The 19,421-nt window shown below is 36.4% G+C and overlaps 1 protein-coding gene across 1 annotated transcript in view; it reads right to left on the bottom strand.

Moving 5' to 3' along the window:
* Nucleotides 1-18,986, bottom strand: part of kcnh5a (potassium voltage-gated channel, subfamily H (eag-related), member 5a) — an 87,488-nt gene extending 68,502 nt beyond the window's left edge. Inside the window, exons 1-4 of the mRNA XM_084090133.1 lie at nucleotides 18,842-18,986; nucleotides 6,116-6,239; nucleotides 4,183-4,289; nucleotides 1,736-1,864 (exon numbers count right to left, since the gene is read on the bottom strand). Of these exons, the coding sequence (XP_083946259.1) occupies nucleotides 1,736-1,864; nucleotides 4,183-4,289; nucleotides 6,116-6,239; nucleotides 18,842-18,914 (433 nt within the window). The 5' untranslated portion in view covers nucleotides 18,915-18,986. The remainder of the gene's footprint in view (nucleotides 1-1,735; nucleotides 1,865-4,182; nucleotides 4,290-6,115; nucleotides 6,240-18,841) is intronic.
* Nucleotides 18,987-19,421: the final 435 nt, after the last annotated feature.

Below are 19,421 nucleotides of genomic sequence, written 5' to 3'. Positions count from 1 at the left end.
GCTCTCCAAAGTGCAAACACCAATACACTAATAATCTTTTGTCAAATTGCCAATGTGCTACGGTGAAAACTGATCTTAGACCAGCAGTTATGAGCAGCTTTTCCTTCTAAAAGCAATCAAAAGCAACAGCAGGCAGTGGTTTGAGTGAGAAAATTCCATGCTAGTCTCAAGCCCGTGGCCAGAGGAAGACTAAGGGTGCGTCTCAATCAGCTCCCTAGTTCAGTAGTCAGGGAACTGATTAAGGGCCTGTCAGGGCCTTTTTAAGGGCTGTCTAAATCGCGAAATCTTCCCAGTGCACTAAAACGTTTGCTCCCTAAAAAGTCCCACAATGCACCATGAAAACCACAAAGCATTGAGCATTGAAGCGCGAAACATAAATCATGTGCGCCAACTCACTTCACATAATGACACTCGAAAGATTTCTTTTAAAATACAAACCATTATTTAATTACATTTCAGCATAAACATTCATCGCTAGACAGGTAACTGAACATAATCTAGCTAATATTTATAATTTATCAAAGGCTGAAATGTTGCACATATGTAACAAGCAAAGCATTTATCATAATGTACTTTAAATAACATTAAAACATCATGTCAGAAAGTTGTTCTGATGTTCATACGTAAATACCAGTTGTGATGTTGTAGAATATGTTTTCATGTCACTGGAAATAGAGTCATCAGTGTCCCAATGTGTAGTGAGCCTTACTGTCCTTACCAGAGCCCAAATTAATGTACACAATATACTGATTCACAACCTAGGGAAGCTAGGGATCAGATTGAGACGCACCCTAAGCCTTACACACACTCCTTCAATGATTATTTTTGTTTATTGTTCTTATTCTGTTCATTGGTTATTTTATTTATAAATGGATTATGATGTTTTCATGAAACTGTTGGCTGACAATAAATCACATTTAACTAATCTTAATTGTCTAATTATTTTTATCCCATGTATTGTACAATGATGTAATTTAAGAGTAGGCATTTTCTACACCCTATTTCAACAAGGTCCACTCACCTTTAAAATGTCTGGCCTCATCACTGCATCCAACTAACCTTAATCAGTATTTTTGTCTTTTTTCAGTAAAAATATCTAAACATCTTTCAAATAAGATCAATCTACTTGAAATATTGTAGAAAATATTAGGGATATTTATTAGGAATATTATGTTGTAAGATATTAGGGACTTTTTTATTTAAACCTCTATTTTTTGTGATCTGTACTTTAACTTATACTTTTAAAAATAAAATAGACAAATAAATAAATAATCAATCATTAAATCAAGTAATTTAAATAAAGAAATTTGTTAACAGGTTATGAAAAATAAACTCAATTCAAGATATATTCTCTGAAATCAAAAAGTATTGCTTCCCATGTAGATTTATCTTGTTTTAAGAATATTGTTTACATGAAAACAAGAGAAAAATACAAATAAAATTATTAAAAAATCTAAAATGTTTAATTATTAAAATATGATTTTGTAGAGTGTTGTGTATAAGACAAACTAACAATTTTTATGGGATGTTGACATTTAAATTGTAGTCTAATAAAATATCATTGATCATCCAGATTGCATTTATGCAACCATTTGACATAAATGAGTTGCATAATTTCATTCAAGAGAAAAAAAAAAAAAAATGAAACGATGCATCAAATCAAGTTTTTTGGTGTGCTGATGCAATTTCTACAACAAAAATTGTACACTTTTAAGATGAGGTTTAGAGTCCTTACCTCTGGTGGTCTCATCTTCAATGGGCTGCTTGAAGACAGTGATATCCTTAAAAGTGCAGAGGAACAGGACCACCTTATCGTTCTCATTCCTGATGGGGGCCACCTGCATGTAGAGCCACACAGGGGTTCCTGACAGCACCGGGTGAACGCAATGAGAGAGGAGAGAAAGCAGGATGAAAGGAAAGGAAAGGATGAAAAGTGGTAAGAAGCAAATAGAGGGTTTAAAAGAAGTCATGACCAAGAAGATAAAAGACATGATGAAAATGATGAGAATAGTGAGAGAAAGTGAAAGTGACATAGTGGTTAAAAGAAGGGAAGGAGAGGAATAAATTATGAGATTATGGTGGCAAATAAAGATGGCAAGAGAAAGACAGGAAAAAAGGAGACACAAAGATCAATGAGACCAAGGTCCTCATTCACCCATAAGAGAAATATACTATGTAACTCTTGTGCCTAATGGGTCATTACATTTAAGCTTAACAGGGCAGCTTTATCTTTCAGAGGCAACATGAGGTGATATATCTTCAAAGTAACTGCATTACAGAAATTCAAGTGCAGAGAGGATGCAATTGTGCCCACAATGCAAGATGCCTCAAAGTGTAAATGGTCAAATAACTCAGCAAATATGTTGGGTTTTTAGGGATGGTCAGAGTAGACGATAATCAGTCATGATCACAAATTACTTGACTTTCACAGAATCTAGATAAGGATAAAATACCGAGTGTGTGTGTGTGTGTACCCGCACACCCGGTATTCTATCCTTATCAGCTAAACGGCGTGCAACTGAATAAAACAGAACACAGGTTTTTCAGTCTTTAAAATAATATTTTAACTTCTTATTGCGTACTAAACATGCAACACTGATTGCAAGTGACGGAAACAGAAAGCGGGCTGCATCGCAATCACAAAAAAAAAAAAAAAAAAAAAACGCGATGTAATAACCAAACGTCCGTATGACGAATATAAAAATGATTTTTTTTTTAAGTATCTGCACATTAGCCTACCCCGAGTACTCGACAAAACGGCTAAAATGCCCAAACCCATTTTTAGTAGGACACCTTTTTCGCGAAAGAGCGGAGAAAAGTTTCAGAATGACATCTTTTGCCTGCTTTTAGCTCAGGGGCGGAGCTACGATTGCCAGCTTGCCCACCCACCCAGGCAGATCCATGAAAATAAAGTTTATATAATGCAAGTTTTAAGGTTTAAATGCTGTTCAATGGGAGGCTTTCACACTGGTCACGTTTGCTGTGGTCTGAGTGCGATTGTTCCCGGCGGCCCCCGCAGCGTTGGTCAAGTTTCACACTCAAAGCTGCGTCCCAATTCAGAGGCTGCATCAAAGACACTTGAAGGCAAGCCTGCAAGGTTACCCAAAAAAACAAAGGCTGTCTCAATTCGAAGGCTCCTTCAAATGCGGCTTGAAATGTGTCCTTCATTTCCTGGGCAATGTACGATACAACAGATGGATCCTTTGCAGCCTTGCTTACCTCAGAATTCATTGCGCGCCAGTGACGGCAGGATTTTTTTGAGAAACATTGCAGAGAAACTGACTTATATCTTACTAAGAAGTGGTTTTATATAGTTTATACTCTTTATTATATACAGAAATGGACCAAGATTAACATATTTAGACAGTTAGTGAACACTGTTTTTTTTCTTTCTTTTTTTTTTCAGACAGTTGGCTAGACTGTCCCATTTAACAATGCTCAGTCTGACGTTCGCGCCTTTGAAGGATGCAGCCTCTGAATTGGGATACAGCTTCAACTTGATTCTTTCGAACCCGTGTGCAATTGTGTTCATCTCACGTCATCACAAACATGCACGGCGCATGATAGAAAACATGATGGGGGTCAATATATTATGTTTTAAAATCTTTTGATTATGCACAGAAGAGGGAACTGCTTGGGTTTACTGTATGTGTGTCGCATGAGGACGGCATTCTGCTGCTTGAAAACTGACTCTTGGGGAGACAGCAGATTGTGGACCATTCATTATCCGCTCTGATAGTACTCACTATGTGCGACTACGCTGCACGCTCACTCTTGCTTGTATCCAAGGTAAATCATCACCACTGTCATCAATTATAACATGTGTTTTGTTGAACTATTGACGTTGCCATTGGCTAAAATGCATGCGCAGGTTACTTTACTTCCTGAACAAGTGCGCACCCGAGTTCGAGTTGCTTTCACATTCACGCGGATCATGCCACAGTTTCTATGATAGGCTCATTGCAACCGGTCCTCAAATCCACATGAATGCATCCACATGAATGGCTAAAACTTTAAATATTTTAATATATATATAAATTTAGTCTTAAGTCATTTTCTCAAGTTATTTTCATTTATTTCTAGAATTCAGCTTCTTATATAGAGCACAACTGCATCTCTGCACTTTCAATCTTCTGCTAGATGCAGCAAGGACAGCAAACAATCATAGCTGGGAATACTCACTGTTCTTCTTATACAGCAGCACTTCAAAGCAATTGGATTCATAGTTATCGAAGGTCTGTCTGACTTTGTCTATTGTCTTCTTGTCTGTCAGCTCGCCGTACATGAAACTGCCGGGAGGGACAGAGACACATAAGAGTACAAGTCAAAAAAAGGTTGTGAGAGTGGGAGAAGTGGGTGGGAAAGGGAGAAGCAGGTGATGAAAATGAGAGAGAGTTAGGGGAGCGCACACACCTGTGTGGCACACACATCCGCTCGATAAACTCTACCTTGTCTTTCACTGTCAGTTAATACACAGAGTGTGCACAAGGGGAGAGGCTGATGACACGGGCTGTCAGTTACTGCAGCCGCTCTATTTAACTTATGGAGGCTGGTCAAACAGTAGATACGAAGCCCTTGTTCAGACAAGTTTCAAACAGCAGCAAAAACAAGGTATGGGTTTAAAGTTCTTGCAAATTGTGCGAATAAGGTGTCTGTGATCAGTGGAGTTTAAAAGTCTGAAATCATATTTGAAAATCTAGCATTCAAAATATGATTTTAGCCTGGAAAAATATGATAGGTTATAGGAAACATAAAATGAATTTACAAAATCATTAAAATTCTTGCTTATCAAATAAGCAAATAATGTCATTAAAGGGAGAAATACACACACACACACAAAAAAACATTTTCCAATTCAACTTTTCATTGAAATTCATATGCTTATTATATAATTTTTGCATTAAATGTCAACTGGAAGCATCATAGTTTCAGACTTTGGGATAATACAATTTAATGATAACAAATGAGACATAGGCATACATCAAATTGCTTAAATTATCATTTGACTAAATATTTAAATTGACAAAAAATATATATATTTATTGGAAAACAAAAATGTGCAATAGACATTGGCAAAGCTGAATATGTGAGAATGTGGGGTGGATCATTTTCATGATATATATTATATATTAGATAAAACATTAAACTCACATTTGTTTTAACAAAATAGTGATTTTAGCAAATTACTACAATCAGGACTGGAAGACTTTGCAACTTCTTTAGCATGCACGGAATTCCCCAGAAATTTCCTTTGGATCTTATTATCACTTCAGCTTCCATAAAACCAAAAATACAGAGATTTATGGTGCATTTGAGTTTTGTGGCTATAAGCTACTCAAAGATTTTTAGTATCAAATCTTCACCCTTATTGCTTTAGCTGACAAAGGCTTGTGCCAGTTCTACCTCTAAAATTCCCATTGAATCCTTGAGTCAATCTGGAGGCTTATCACAGTCTGTAGGCAGATCCATATCACTGTATGTAGGCAGAGCCAAATCACTGTAGTTGGTATTTCTATTTCTGCTCCGATGATTGGCACCTTACTGAGCTTATTTAGCGCTAACAAGGTGTTCAGTGATAGCTCAGGAGAAATGCGCTCTCTGAGTGGCTAAATGGCGCAAGCAGATTCTACTATGGCTTAACGCAGCTGAACTGATGTGAGAAGTATGCTGTAGCAGCTTTGCTAACTCAAGCAGAGTGAGAAAATGACACTTCTGTCTCTAACACTTCACCAAATCATTCAAGTAATATCCTCACTCCTGTGATGAGTGAAACTGGCAGGCATAGAGAGGTTAGTACTCACTTGAGAAATAAATCAACAAAACAAAACAATCAAACTCTGTCCTTCCTGTCTTTCCACTACTTCACATTCTGCACTGCATCAGTTTAATAGATTTAGCTTCAGGTACCCAGGCATAATCTCTCTGGAAGAGTGTGTGAGGCTTCCTTTCCATATTCAAAACAATTTAATTCTGTAAAAACACATCATTTAGTTATGATGCACACTAATGCGTTTTTGAATCCTGCATGCCTTGCGAATATAAATTTATCTTTCACTGTCTGTCCTTGACTAAAGAATAAAGACGGTACAAGTGGACATTTGGGAGAGGGACTCACCTGCAGGTGCTACTCTTCTGCATGACCTCTGCCCTGTGGTAACCAGAGAGCTTGCAGAATCCGTCATTACTGTAAACTATAGGCCACTCCACGATTTGCGCATTCCCCAACAAGAAACTTGTCTCTGCATTGAAAAATAAGAGAAGGCAGAAGGACACATTTATTACTGTGCCTAAATAACTATTACAGTATGTATATTTAGTGTACATATTATTATCTTAATACATGGTTGGGTGTAGTTCAGAGATTCATGTCTCCAGTTAAAAACCAGTTTGTGTCCTGGATTTTATTGCACTTCAGTTAAACCAGCTTTATGGAATTAATGGAATTTAAAAAAAAAACACTTTAAATCAGTGGTCTCAAACTCAGATCCTGGAGGGACACAGCCCTGCAGAGTTTAGCTCCAACTAATACCTGCTTGGAAACTTCTAGTAATCCTGAAGACCTTCATTAGCTGGGTTTAATTATGGATGGAGCAAAACTGTGTAGAACTGTGGCCCTCCAGGAACTGAGTTTGAGACCAGTGCTTTAAATGGTTTAACAGATCTTAAAGGTACACTATGTCAATTTTGCCATTCTAGCAGTTAATAAAGAAAACGGCATTGTAGCCGGAGCTACTTCTCTCTGTTTATGTCTATGACGAGTCACGCAGGTACTGGGCTACTCCGGAGCAGTGCCGACCCGAACCAGTCTAAAATAGTCCAAATATAAACACTTATTATAGGTGTACCGTAGTGATTCGGGATAAGACAAAATATTTGAACAGCAAAAACAGTTTTGTACTTAATAATTTGTAGATGCTTTCCTGAAAGCCAAAACTCTCAGAAGTTTAAGAACAGAATAGAATTTCTGCATAGTTGGGACCTATGACACTATTAGCCCCCTGCTGGTAGATGTTGTAACTGTGGTTAATGTGTTTTTTAAAGAATTATCTTATGCTCATCATGGCTGCATTTATTTACTCAAAAATTCAGTAAGAACAGTAATTTTATGACAATTTTGACTGTTTTCTATTTTAATACATTTTTAAAAGTAATTTATTCTTGTGATGGCAAAGCTGAATTGTCAAAATCATTACTCCAGTCTTCACATGATCCTTCAGAAATCATTCCAATATGTCGATTTGCTGCTCAAGAAACATTTCTTATTATTATCAATGTTGAAAACAGTTGTGCTGCTTAATTTTTTTTTTTGGAAACTGATGCCTTTTTCCCCCCAGAATTCTTTGATGAAAATAAAATTTAAAATAACAGCATATATTTGAAATAGAAATATTTGTTCCATTATAAAAGGCTTTACTGACACTTTTGATCAGTTCTATTGCATCTTTGCTGAACAAAAGTATTCATTCATATCTTACTGGTCCCTAACCTTTGAACAGTATATATACATATATTTTCTTTTATTTATCAAAACAATATATACTAAATATACTAACTACAAACTAACATGTGGTGGTTAAATCTGTTAAATTAACCTATTTAACAAATTATGGTATAAAACTACATTTGTAGTTTTTGTAGATGTGTGACTGCAAATAAATTTAAATAAATATCAAATAGAACAGCAACATATAACATTTAGTCTAATCACGTGAGGTGGACAGACTCATTTAAGCTCTCACTTTCAATGGCACTTTGCTGAAAAGAAAAAAAGACTTGAGTTTCAAGTCCTATTTTGGACTTAATTTGTGGAAACAGCCTTAATTAGTTAATTTTTTCATTTGACAAATTGAATTGCAATGCAGTCTTGACATCAATGTAATTGATGCAAGGTGGCATAGCCGGTGGGTCAAAGACCTGAACATTTTTCCTGTGAGGACTTATGCCATTAAAGAGACTAAGTCATCCTCTCTAGACTTCATTAGCTTTTTAGTGAGGCTAAAGCCAGCTGACTTCAGCCTCCAACGCAGGTATAAAAATAGCCAGGCAAAGAAGACATTACAGCACAAATCAGGACACAAATTGTCATAGAAATGTCTGTGACAATACAAATCCTTGCACAAATAAAGACACCCACAAACAGAATCACCTTGGCTCACACATACACACAAGGCTTTTATACTGCGGCAGAGCTACAGTTCTCTCTGGACACATGCAGTCCCCCCTGAGGAAGAGAGAGAGAGAGAGAGAGAGAAGAGAGAGAGAGAGAGAGAGAGAAGAGAGAGAGAAGATGAGAGAGAGAGAGAGGAGAGAGAGAGAGAGAGAGAGAGCGTGGCATTTGACACAGCCATTTTAAAAAAAGTGGCTGCTTCTCTCCTCCATTGAATAGTCTCCATTATCTCTCCTCCTCCTCCTCTTTCAGTTTGCCTCCGCAGGACCAGCTGAAAGGAGAAGCGGAAAGGATAAAGTGAAGTGCTGTCCCCTTGAGGAAGGAGAGTGGAGACTCATTACAGCGGTCTCCACGCCATGGCCCCTGCCCTTGGATCAGGGGCCAATTGCGAGGAAGTACTGTACTCCCTGAGGATGCAAGAGACCCAGATCCTGTTTTGCAGATCAGGGCTCGGATATGATAATCATGTAAAGCTCTGTCACTGATGATATATCATATTCTCAGCCAAGACAGCACGTTCAGACTAATACAGATTCTGGCAAGAAGTCAAGCATTAATAACTAATATAGAAAAGGAGTTCAGGCGAGTGGAGCAGTCACTTCCACAGCATAACAATAACAAAGAATAGTCTTTGCGAGGAATGACCGTTGGGTTGACTGAGATGTTGTTGCAATGGGAGTCATAAAAGTTTAGATTTTTTATTGCCATTTTAATTATTTATTTTTTGTTAATTTGTTAGAATTATTTTTCATTTATTTTAGTTTTTCTCAATTTTTACATAGCCCAGTTTTTCTCAATTTTTACATAGCCCCTAAAGGGACATGGTGAAGGGTAAAGAATTTTTTTTTTTCAATCAGAGGTGTAAAGAGTACATGAAAACCATACTAGTAAGTAAAAGTACAGACACCTTACAGCGAACATGACGCAATTACAAGTCACAAGTCACAATACCACTTGAGTAAGTTTTGGAGTGTCTGATTTTAACAGCACTTGTAGGCTCAAAGATGCACTAGTCCTCGACACCTAAGAGACATGCCAATTAAAAAATAAGAAAGTGATTTGTGAGGAGAACGATCACGTTTATTCAGAAAAAATGAACTCCTCAGTATTGCAATTGACACAAGAGCCTCTTATCTGTCTACAAAGACTCAAGTCTCAGTTAAGCTCAAGTGCTCAAAAATGCAAAAGTTAACCAATATCCTTCAAAAGTTCTCTTCAATATAACGCATAAATAAAATAATGTTTCATATAATTAAAGGTCAAAGCCTACTTGCACGGGATATGCTGGTTTCAGCCTCATCAGCGGCTGCAGCAATGTCCTCATCTCATATAAACACCTGTGATTCACAACTACCTGCTAATGCACTCGCATTCACTTAATAGCCTTGTTGACAAAGTTTAGGTAATCAAGGGCAAAATGCACAAGACATGGAAAATGGAAAATAAAAATGAATTCAAAATATTAATAACAACTATAATGGTATCTCAATGGTACAAAACAACACTGGCTCACAAAACTTTTGCGGTAAAATGCTCAAGTGAGCGAGTTCAAGGTTTCTCTGGGAACACAAAAGTTTGAGTGAAAGCAAAAGCAAAGAAATAATCATTTTTATCCATCACCATGACCCCTTATGGACAAGTTTTCAATCTGTCAATGTTGGTTTTAATTTTTTCAGAGCTTTCTATCTTTTATTCTGGTTATAGTGTGGCTGCCAAAGTTAATGCACTGACTAGTATAATTTCAAAATTTCAAATGAAATTTCTCAGGACACTCTACTGTTATAGTGGTATGTTTAATGCAGGTATTTGAAAGGTTTCAAGCTTTATAATATACTATATATCAAAAACTAAAGCTTAAAATCATTTTTGCCCATTTTAAAAAATTATTTTAGTTAAAGTTTTTTTCCATTTATATTTTTTATTTCAGTCTTTGTTAACAAACCCATTACTTATTAATGAAACAAATTATTATGAACATTATTTATTTATAATTAAAATGATATGGACAAAGACAGTTGAAACAATTGAACCACGCTGTATAAAGCAATGCAATACACAGACGGCACACATCCAGATCCACCTCAAGGCAAAAAGAGCATCCATTTCACAGGCCATAAGAGGACACAGCTGTTTTGTCTGGCGGCATGTAAAATCAATGGAATATTGAGGCTAGAAAGACTTTAATCTTTATAATCTCACTTGAGGCAAATTAACACTTAGGTTTACCTGTGTCTCTATTGAATTAGTCTTGTTGTTTTTAAGAGCAGCTCATGTCAGCTGATTCAGACCTTAAATAGCCCAAGTGGTTGTAACATACGCATTGATTGCACTTCCAGATCCATGTGAAGCATACGGCAGTCCATCAGCACTTTATGTGTAATATATGATGCTGCCGAAAGCTTATTGTGTAAATGGTGAATAAGAGGCATATTGACAGTGATGAAAGACTTAGTGATGTGCGTGCCAACCCCACGTGGGAGGCCAACAGACAGCTGCTAGGTTGCTCCTACAATTCCACAGCAGTGTGTTTACAGGAAAAACATCTCATATCAGCACTCACATGGCCACATTTACATATGTACATATCATTTTCTTTCCGCTTTACTTGCCCACTCACACAAACTCATGAAACAGCTGCATCTTCTTTTGCACAACACATGTAAATGCAACATAATAAAATGCACTATAAAAAGAAATTGGGAACAGTTATACATCAATGCTGAGAAACGTGATGCGTTTTTAATTATGTTAAGCTTTTTTGCACTGGATGACTTATACATTTCAGTAAACAAATTTAGTGTTCATAATTTTAAATGTCATCAATTATGTGTATGACGGATATTAAAAACAGTGAGGAAGAGAATATCAAGGCAAATATTTATTAATATTATATGAAATAGTTACGTTTAGATGCACGTAAAAACTGCATAAAAAAACTCACACAAATGGTAGCAAGTTATAATCTGATTGACTGCCAACTTTCTTTTTTCTATCAGTCAGAAATGAACAACATATATTTTACGGTGAGACTGTCTGACTAACATTTAAAGAGACCAACCACAGTTTGTTTGTTTGCCTATGGGGCGTGTTTAATAAAATATATATTTCATTTAAACCTGTCCCTAAATGCCTCTAGATAAATACTGTATATATATATTCCTTAAACCCACCCCTTAAAAACAAACAAACTGTGGTTGGTCACTTTAAATGTCAATCAGACAGTCACTTCCTGCTGAAAATGGAAGTTCTTTGCTGTGTCCGAATATGCCAACATCCATGCTATAAAGTAGGTGAAAAACAGTGTGTGAGTATGTCCGAATTCATAGTATTCATTAAACAGGTGGAAAGTACCTGGATGGCCTACCACTTCCGGAGAGATTGTGAAGTGTGCATTTGATGAGCACTTTACTGTCCCATGAGGCCATGGGAGAAGATTTGTGAATGGAGGTGAAGCAACGCGACTGATGCCAGTCACAAGACAATGACAACATGCCGTATGTTGTACATCCGAATTAAATTCATACTACACACATTCATACTATTTAGAACATACTTTTTTAACAGTCGCGAAGTAAGTTTGAAACCAAATGTAGTACCTACTACTCAGTATGTGATTTCGGACACAGCAAAAAGTTGCAACAATTGAGGATCAGGTCCTGATCTTATGCCACAGGTCAAGCGTCTGACTACGCAAGACTAAAATAATGCTGACAATCAATACACCTCAACAGCATAATGTCAGCAAAAGACAAAATGATGCATCACAATGCAATCCACACAGTTTATTCCTGCTGCAATGCATGCTGGGAATGTGCAAGTCAGCAATATTTTTCATTATGAAACTGTTTGTTCAAACAACTCTCTAAGGCTATAGCAACAACATTTGAGGGAAATATTATTGGTCTCACACGTGTTTTTATGTATCCAAATTCACATTTCTTAGCATTTGTGACTCAAAATCATGCTATAGAAAATGTTATTCTTTGACATTTGGAATGCAGTGTTCTAACAAGAAAGACAGGCCATGATTCAGATTCAAAAACTTTTAAGTTTGACAAAAGAGGGTAGCAGACTTATAAATTGCACGGATTATTAAACGCTGTGCGATAGACTCTCTGCTTTGAGACAATTTGTGACCTTTTCTCTGGCTTCATCGCCTCTCGCTGTCATTCTTTATCCCTCTTTAATTCTCTATTCAATTACGGTGTGACACTTTGTGTGTGTCAGCATTTGACTCCATTACTTCCAGCAAGAAGAGAGATGTCCACGGCGTGTGCATTAGGAAATAACCACTGCCAATCTCCGACCTAAGGTCCTGCCTTAAGCAAACGGCTTTGAGGATCGTTGTCAATTTAATCTCAAGCGTACACTTAGGAATTCCAATAGGGAAGGTTCAGGCCAGGTCTGACGAACTTCGAGATTTCCTGAGGGCTAATATGTCACTTTTTTATAATACACAATTTGCCACAAGTTTATTTCAGCTTCACAAATGGCCCGTTTTATTATGTTTAAATGTTATAAATACATCTGGCCAAGCTGACTTAGAATCAAGCCAAAGACAAATCAGGTGGAGAACCCCAGTCTCATGAATCATTCATTGCTTTACCAATTGGTGGCATTTTTTGAGCCTACTGTACAGTGTGTTTTATGGGACATACACTACAGTAAGATTTTTTATTAGGCAAGGATGTATTAAATTGAGCAACAGTGACAGTGAAGACTTTCTCTTTCAAATAAATGCTGTTCTTATGAACTTTCTATTCCTCAAAGAATTCAGAAAAACAGTATCACAATTTATACAAAAAAAATATTAAGCAATTACACAATGTTTCAACATAATAATAAATGTTTCTTGAGCATGATTTCTGGATCATGTGACACTGAAGACTGGAGTAAAGATGCTGAAAATTCAGCTGGGCCATCACAAGATTAAATTACTTTTTAAAATATATTCAAATAGAAGTTATTTTAAATTGAAATAATATTTCACAACATTACTGTTTTTACTGTATTTTTTATCAAATAATTGCAGCATGTTAAGAAAAAAGAAAGATAATTTAAAAAAAATCGGTAACACTTTATTTTAAGGTGTCTTTGTTACACTGTTATTATATATTTAAGTACTGAGTAATATTAATTAACTACATGTACTTACTATAGGGTTAGGGTTAGGATGAGGGTTTGGTTTAGGGTTAATTGCATGCAATTATGCATAATTTATAGTTATTACTACATTTATTACATGTAACGTGTAACAACGACACTGTAAAATAAAGTGTTACCAAAAAAATCGTATCGACCCCATACTTTTAAATGGTAGTGAGCCGGATTGTTCTTTTTTTTTTTTTTTAACTAATACTTTTAATGGGTTAGTGCGACATATTGAATTGGACGTGACTGCAAGCAAATGTTTGACTTTTCTTTTTAACTCAGAGTCAGTTAGAATAAAATCAATTGTTTACAATTTATTATGTCAGGTAAATGTATCATGCCAATTTCATAATCAGTTCAAAGATAATCAATACAATAACATCAATATGCTCAGAGATAAAGAGTAAAAGATGTAGGCTAAACCCGACATTTAAAAAAATACATAATGCTGAAGTCCTTGAGGTCCTTCAACATTATGGGCTGATCTGAGTTACAGAATCGCCCTGAGCCTCCTGTTGCATTTCATTATCTAGCCAGAAACTTCTTTTCACATGGAAACATTTGCTAACATTCAGAGTTTACACCTTTCGAGAGCAGGAGACCATTTGCCTGGAAGACCCACCCTCCTTTGTGTGCAAGTTCTCTAAACTCTTAAAAACTTTATTACCTTTTGGTTTACATTTGTACCAGACGCACTGAGACATTTCAAATGATACCAAATATGTATAATATTGTATGATAATTATTCACATTAAACCATATAGATTCTTGGGTGAATTTTGGTGATCTCAGCATGAGGGAGAAGGGACGGGGGAAGAGGGAAGGAAATGTAGATTAGGATGATTCTGAGGTGAGACTTGCGTCTCGATAGTGCACAAGAGTGAGTTCAAGTTCATGAGTCTTGACAAGTTCATGAGTCATATGGAACATTCGATGGTATTTTATGGCGCTTTTTGTTCTTTTTTGGTCTTGATAGATCTAGTCCCCATTTATTTATATTGGGTATATTCTAATCTAAACACTTTCTACAAATCAAATTTTGTCCTACCCCGGAAGGAAGTTTGTAGTGGCATTCTGTTGGGGTTTGGCGAGTAATTAATGACAGAATTTTCTTATGGAAAACAACCTACAGTTAAACTTAAGTGAGACAGTGGAGTTGGTGGTGGATTTTCATACAGCAACCATTCAGAATGAACAAATGGGGATGGTACAAAGCCACAAATACATAGAAAATCCATCGAACAGTAGACTGGACTGACAGCACAGCGAGGCTGTAGAAGAAAACATAGAGCAGCCTGTACTTTCTGAGGGAGCTGTCAGAGATGTTCTACCAGTCTTCTACGCTAGAAAAGAAGATGGTGGGGCAAATCGAGACCGTAACAAACAATTCACCAAGTACATGCTCCCTATAGTTGCCATTAGGAGGTGCAAAGTGTCTTCTCCAGCTCTCATCTGCATGTTACTGGCGGTCACTGCAGTTGGGAGTAATGCCAATAAACAAGCGTACATTCTTCTATTTTTGGATCCATTAACATTCAGATTTTTCTGTGTATGTGATGCTATTGCATTGTGTGTGTTCTTGCACTGCTTACGTGGAAGCAGGTTGGTACACCTGCTTCTGGGTGAAAGGACGACTACAGGGAAAGTGGAAGAAGAAACAGATCCTATTAAGATAAACCTATATTTACAAGGAGTACACCATTTTTAGCGCCTGTGATCTTTGTGAAAAATAAATTTATGTTAGCCATTATGGATCACAAGCATGTAAAAAAAAAAAAGAAGAATTTTCAGTTTAGATACACATCAGATATTGGTTTCCTCCGGTTTATTGAACGCAAAACATAACCAGCTCTCTGACCTGGCAAACAGTGGTTAGCACTTTCTTTTTTCTGCTTTGGTTTGGCATGGATATCTTTTTTCCTCACTAGTCTTATGATCTCCTTAAGGATTTTTTTTTTTTGGTTCTTTCAAAAGTTTCCTTTTACCAAACAAACCCAACTTTATCAATTCCTCTAGCTTCCCTTTCATAAGTTTGTTGCTGAAGTATATATGTAATATAATGTGTGTAATAAATGCTTGTTTATTTTACTTATCTTTTTAAACCGTAAACATCCCTTTTCAGTGTGTGTGTGTGTGTGTGTGTGTGTGTGTCTTTCTCTCTTTGAGAGTGTGTAGTGTGCATGTATACCTTACACTGTGACAAGCGTTACAAAAGAGCAAGCTGAGGATGGCCAGGGGCAACCATGCTCAGACGAGCTGTGGTACATTATTACATAAGCCCCATACGCAATACGCAAATGAACAGTTCTAAGGAGGTAGGAAAAGAGAGAGAATAAATGAGTACAAGAATGGGAGAAAATATACAGCACTGCATACTGAAAATAACAGCAACAATAAAAATAATAATTATTATTATTATTAAAAATAAATATATAATACAAAAATAAAAATGAATAAATAAATAAATTAAATAAATAAATTAAATAATTTAAATAAATTAAAATAGAATAAAATAAAACAAAATAAAAAATAAACAAAAAAACTTAACCCATATAACCAAACATATGCAATTTGTTCTTGGAATTGTCAGCCTTGAAAGCTGGTTCAGCAGGTATGGGCTTCCTCAATGTCAAAAAGCACTTGTGAAATCATTTAATTTCCCAGTCAGTGAGAGCTCCTGCTGTCACTGATTAGCCAAACATCAACCTGACTACAAAAAGCTTCTTTAACACATTATAATTCACCACAGTTGTTTCTATACATACATAAGAAAATTGGAGAGAAATATGCACTGCTTTTGCTGTTCAAACAAGAGAAAAAGCCTTATAAAAGTTGACTTTGTTTGCCCCCAGCTGTGTGTTTCGACTGCCCTAAGTGTACTGGCAAAATTCAAACAAACTCTTCTGTCCCCAAACAAAGGAGAAGAGCAGGGAGGATCTGGGTAAATGAGGGACAGAGACACAAAGCCGCAGAAACACCTGAACTCGTCAAAGGCTTCATTATTTCGAGGTGGACATGCTGCGTATGATGTTATAAGAGGTATATGATAAACAAATTGCCTGAACGATTTGACGAATTGACTGAATTATGCTCAAAGATTGGATCATTTTTGGCTATTACATAATTGACAATAATGAAGAGTTTTGATTGCTTAGCTTTTTACGCCTCGTTCAACCAGCCAACTGCAATTTAAAGCCTGGGGTGTTTTGGGGTTTCAAAATGATGAAGGAGGTAGTCAAACCAAATCAAGTCTCATCTTTTTTGGAAAATATTTTTTGAAACCTTAGCATCCTAACTTCATAAAGACAACATAAAAGACTTCTAATACCTCTGTAGATTCCAACTAGACCGAGATCCAGTTCCTGCCAAACTCTCTCCAATTTATTCCAAAAATCAGTGTTAACTTACTTTATTTACCACTTGCACACCACCACCATATTATAGCTGCAAAATCATATTGTAAATAATTATCAGCTCTACAATTCTAAAATGTTAAGAGAATTTTGTAGTGTTCATCCATATAATTTTAAAATCACCATCAGCATGGAGCCTCAGTGGGAGCTGGCAGCTCATTGGCAGCCTATCGGCACTGACTCGGCACTGACTATTTTGTAAATGTACCTTGGTGAAATTGTGGGAAGGATGATGCTCTTACCTTCCCTTTTATTTACACTCAACCTCTCAGGCATTAAATACTTCTTGACTCTTTTTGACTTGCACCAATTGACGCCTGTGAAAGAGTTCATTCATCCAGATACAGATGCATGAACTTTCTTATTTAAAAATCCTTGACAAGAAAATAAATGTAAATTTAAATGCAAGAACCAATTATCCAGCCCATTCAGATTCTGTCAGCATATTTGAATTAGTAATGGGATGAGGCAGGATGTCCAAAAACAACATGAGATGTGCTTAACAACTTCATCTGAACTGGAATTCTAAATTCTTCCACTTAATGCATTGATGAAACATTAAACGATGATCACAGTGACAGGGGAGCTCACAGAGCAAACATCAGCATCTCGTTAAAACAGTGAATATGATCAGGATTTATAAAAAAAATTATGTAGAGCCTTTTTTTTTTCTCAAAAGATACAAGCTCTGCCTCAGATTTGGTAAAGAGTGTGTGGGAGATCCGGAGACCCTTGGAAGTCAGAGAGCTGCCCACAGCAAATGTCAAGGCATGGTATTACGAGCTGAGGGTACCGCATGAAAACACACACACGCAGAGTTTATCAGACAGAACTGTCTGGTCTCAATATACAAAAACACCAAGTTTATGCCTTTTAAGTCTGTGTATTTGTGTGCAGGGATATTAATAGCTTTTGATGCAGTAATCATGTGTGACCTCTGCTGGTGAAGTCCAGTGGCAGATTCACATGGAAAATGTATGTGACACAAAACGACTGCAATTCACACTACAGGCGTCAAGCCCTTCACAAATGAGAAGATCCACCGCAAAGCAGCCAAGAAAATCAGTATCAACTTTAAATGAACTTTTGCTATGATTAAAAATAATTTAATGATATAAGCAATTGAGAAATGAACATGTAAATAAACCCATGATGATTCTAGACCCTCTTTGACTACTTGGATGAAATTAATAATAATGATAATAATCATTTTTATTATATAAATAAAACTGAAAATGCATGCTATTAAAAAGTGATTACAATGCATAATTTAACTTAAAAATAAAATAATTTATTATTTATAATAGTGAAGTTCCCATCAAACACTATGAACCTGAAGTGCTAGTTTAAATTTTTGGTTTAAAGTTTTACACGTAAGCTAGAAAGATTGTTCGTGTGACGAAATGGCTGTTGGTGAGACTCCACACAAAATACACGCACTTTTCACAAGCGTCAATTGACGCAAATAAATGTTTCCCCGTATGAGATTCATCCCGAATATAGGTTGTAGATGTCATCAAATAATATGGCATATTATTATTATTATCAATGTTGAAAACATTTTGTAATTGCTTGATATTTTTGTGGAAATTTAGATATTTTATTCGGAATTCTTTGAGGAATAGATGACTAACAGTCTTACTGATGCATTAATACATTATTGCCGATAATGGGCAGCAATAGTAGAAAGGTAATTTTTTGAGAAGCAATTGGGCAATGTGCTATTAACAGTGTTTAATTACTATTATTATGGTAATAGTGCGATCATGTTTTGCTCACGGTTGCTCCCTGTATTGCCGCTCTTTTTAATATTAAGCATTAATAATTATAAATAAAGTTTTTATTAAACTGTCAATAAGCTAGAAGTGACTATACGTAGGCTATAGTCGCGTCGTATGCAAATATTCAAGCTTACTTTGATCAGATTAGGTTTCCCATTTTTATAGAAAGAAACGTAGCCTACAAGCTTTGTTTTTACGCATAATTCTAAGCAAATACACTATTAAAGTTAAAGAAAGCGAGAGAGAATTTATACATATCTTAAGCTATCATAAGACTTTCCCTCTTTGCTTTATCAGGTACTGCAATCTGAAGAAACCGATCATCTTACCACTTGAGCGACGGACAATATTTTCCAAAAAAGTGTTCTGTGGTGCCACCAGTCCTCTTTTTCCCCCGTGCATTCTGCGGTCGGGCAGTGTCGGTCAGGCTCGCGGACTTGGTGGAAGCTGGTCGTAAAAGTGATGCAGGCGGGATGGGAATCTATCGGTGGGATGGAGAAGATCATTGTAACGCTGCGCCGTGTCTGACTGTTATGGGTCCTTTGTACCACAAAGCGCTGGCAGTTCTGCAGGCTCCGCGCTCCCCTTCTCTGCGCCTGCGCACTTGCAAACTGTAACAATAAAAATTGACTGGCACAGGAATCTCGACATCGATGCCCGGTGCCATGGAGATAGTCTCATGCAACAGATGGCGCCAATTGCGCGCGATTTAATGAAAACTCACTGAACACTCACAGTAGCGGAATGCTATAATTCATGAACAGGGGGAAGGAAGGAAATATTCGCGCAATCTTAATGATATCAGTTGCTCTAAATTACGTTAATATAAATAGTGCATATTTTATAAAACTGTATGATAGTTTCTTTAAGCCTTATAAAAGTTGACTGGCCTTAATTGGTCTGGCAAAA

The sequence above is a fragment of the Abramis brama genome (genome assembly GCF_963993115.1).
Source record: "Abramis brama genome assembly, chromosome: 18".
NCBI classification, from domain to species: domain Eukaryota; kingdom Metazoa; phylum Chordata; class Actinopteri; order Cypriniformes; family Leuciscidae; genus Abramis; species Abramis brama.
The sequence above is the reverse complement of the archived record's forward strand: the minus strand, read 5'-3'. Positions and strand labels throughout refer to the sequence as shown.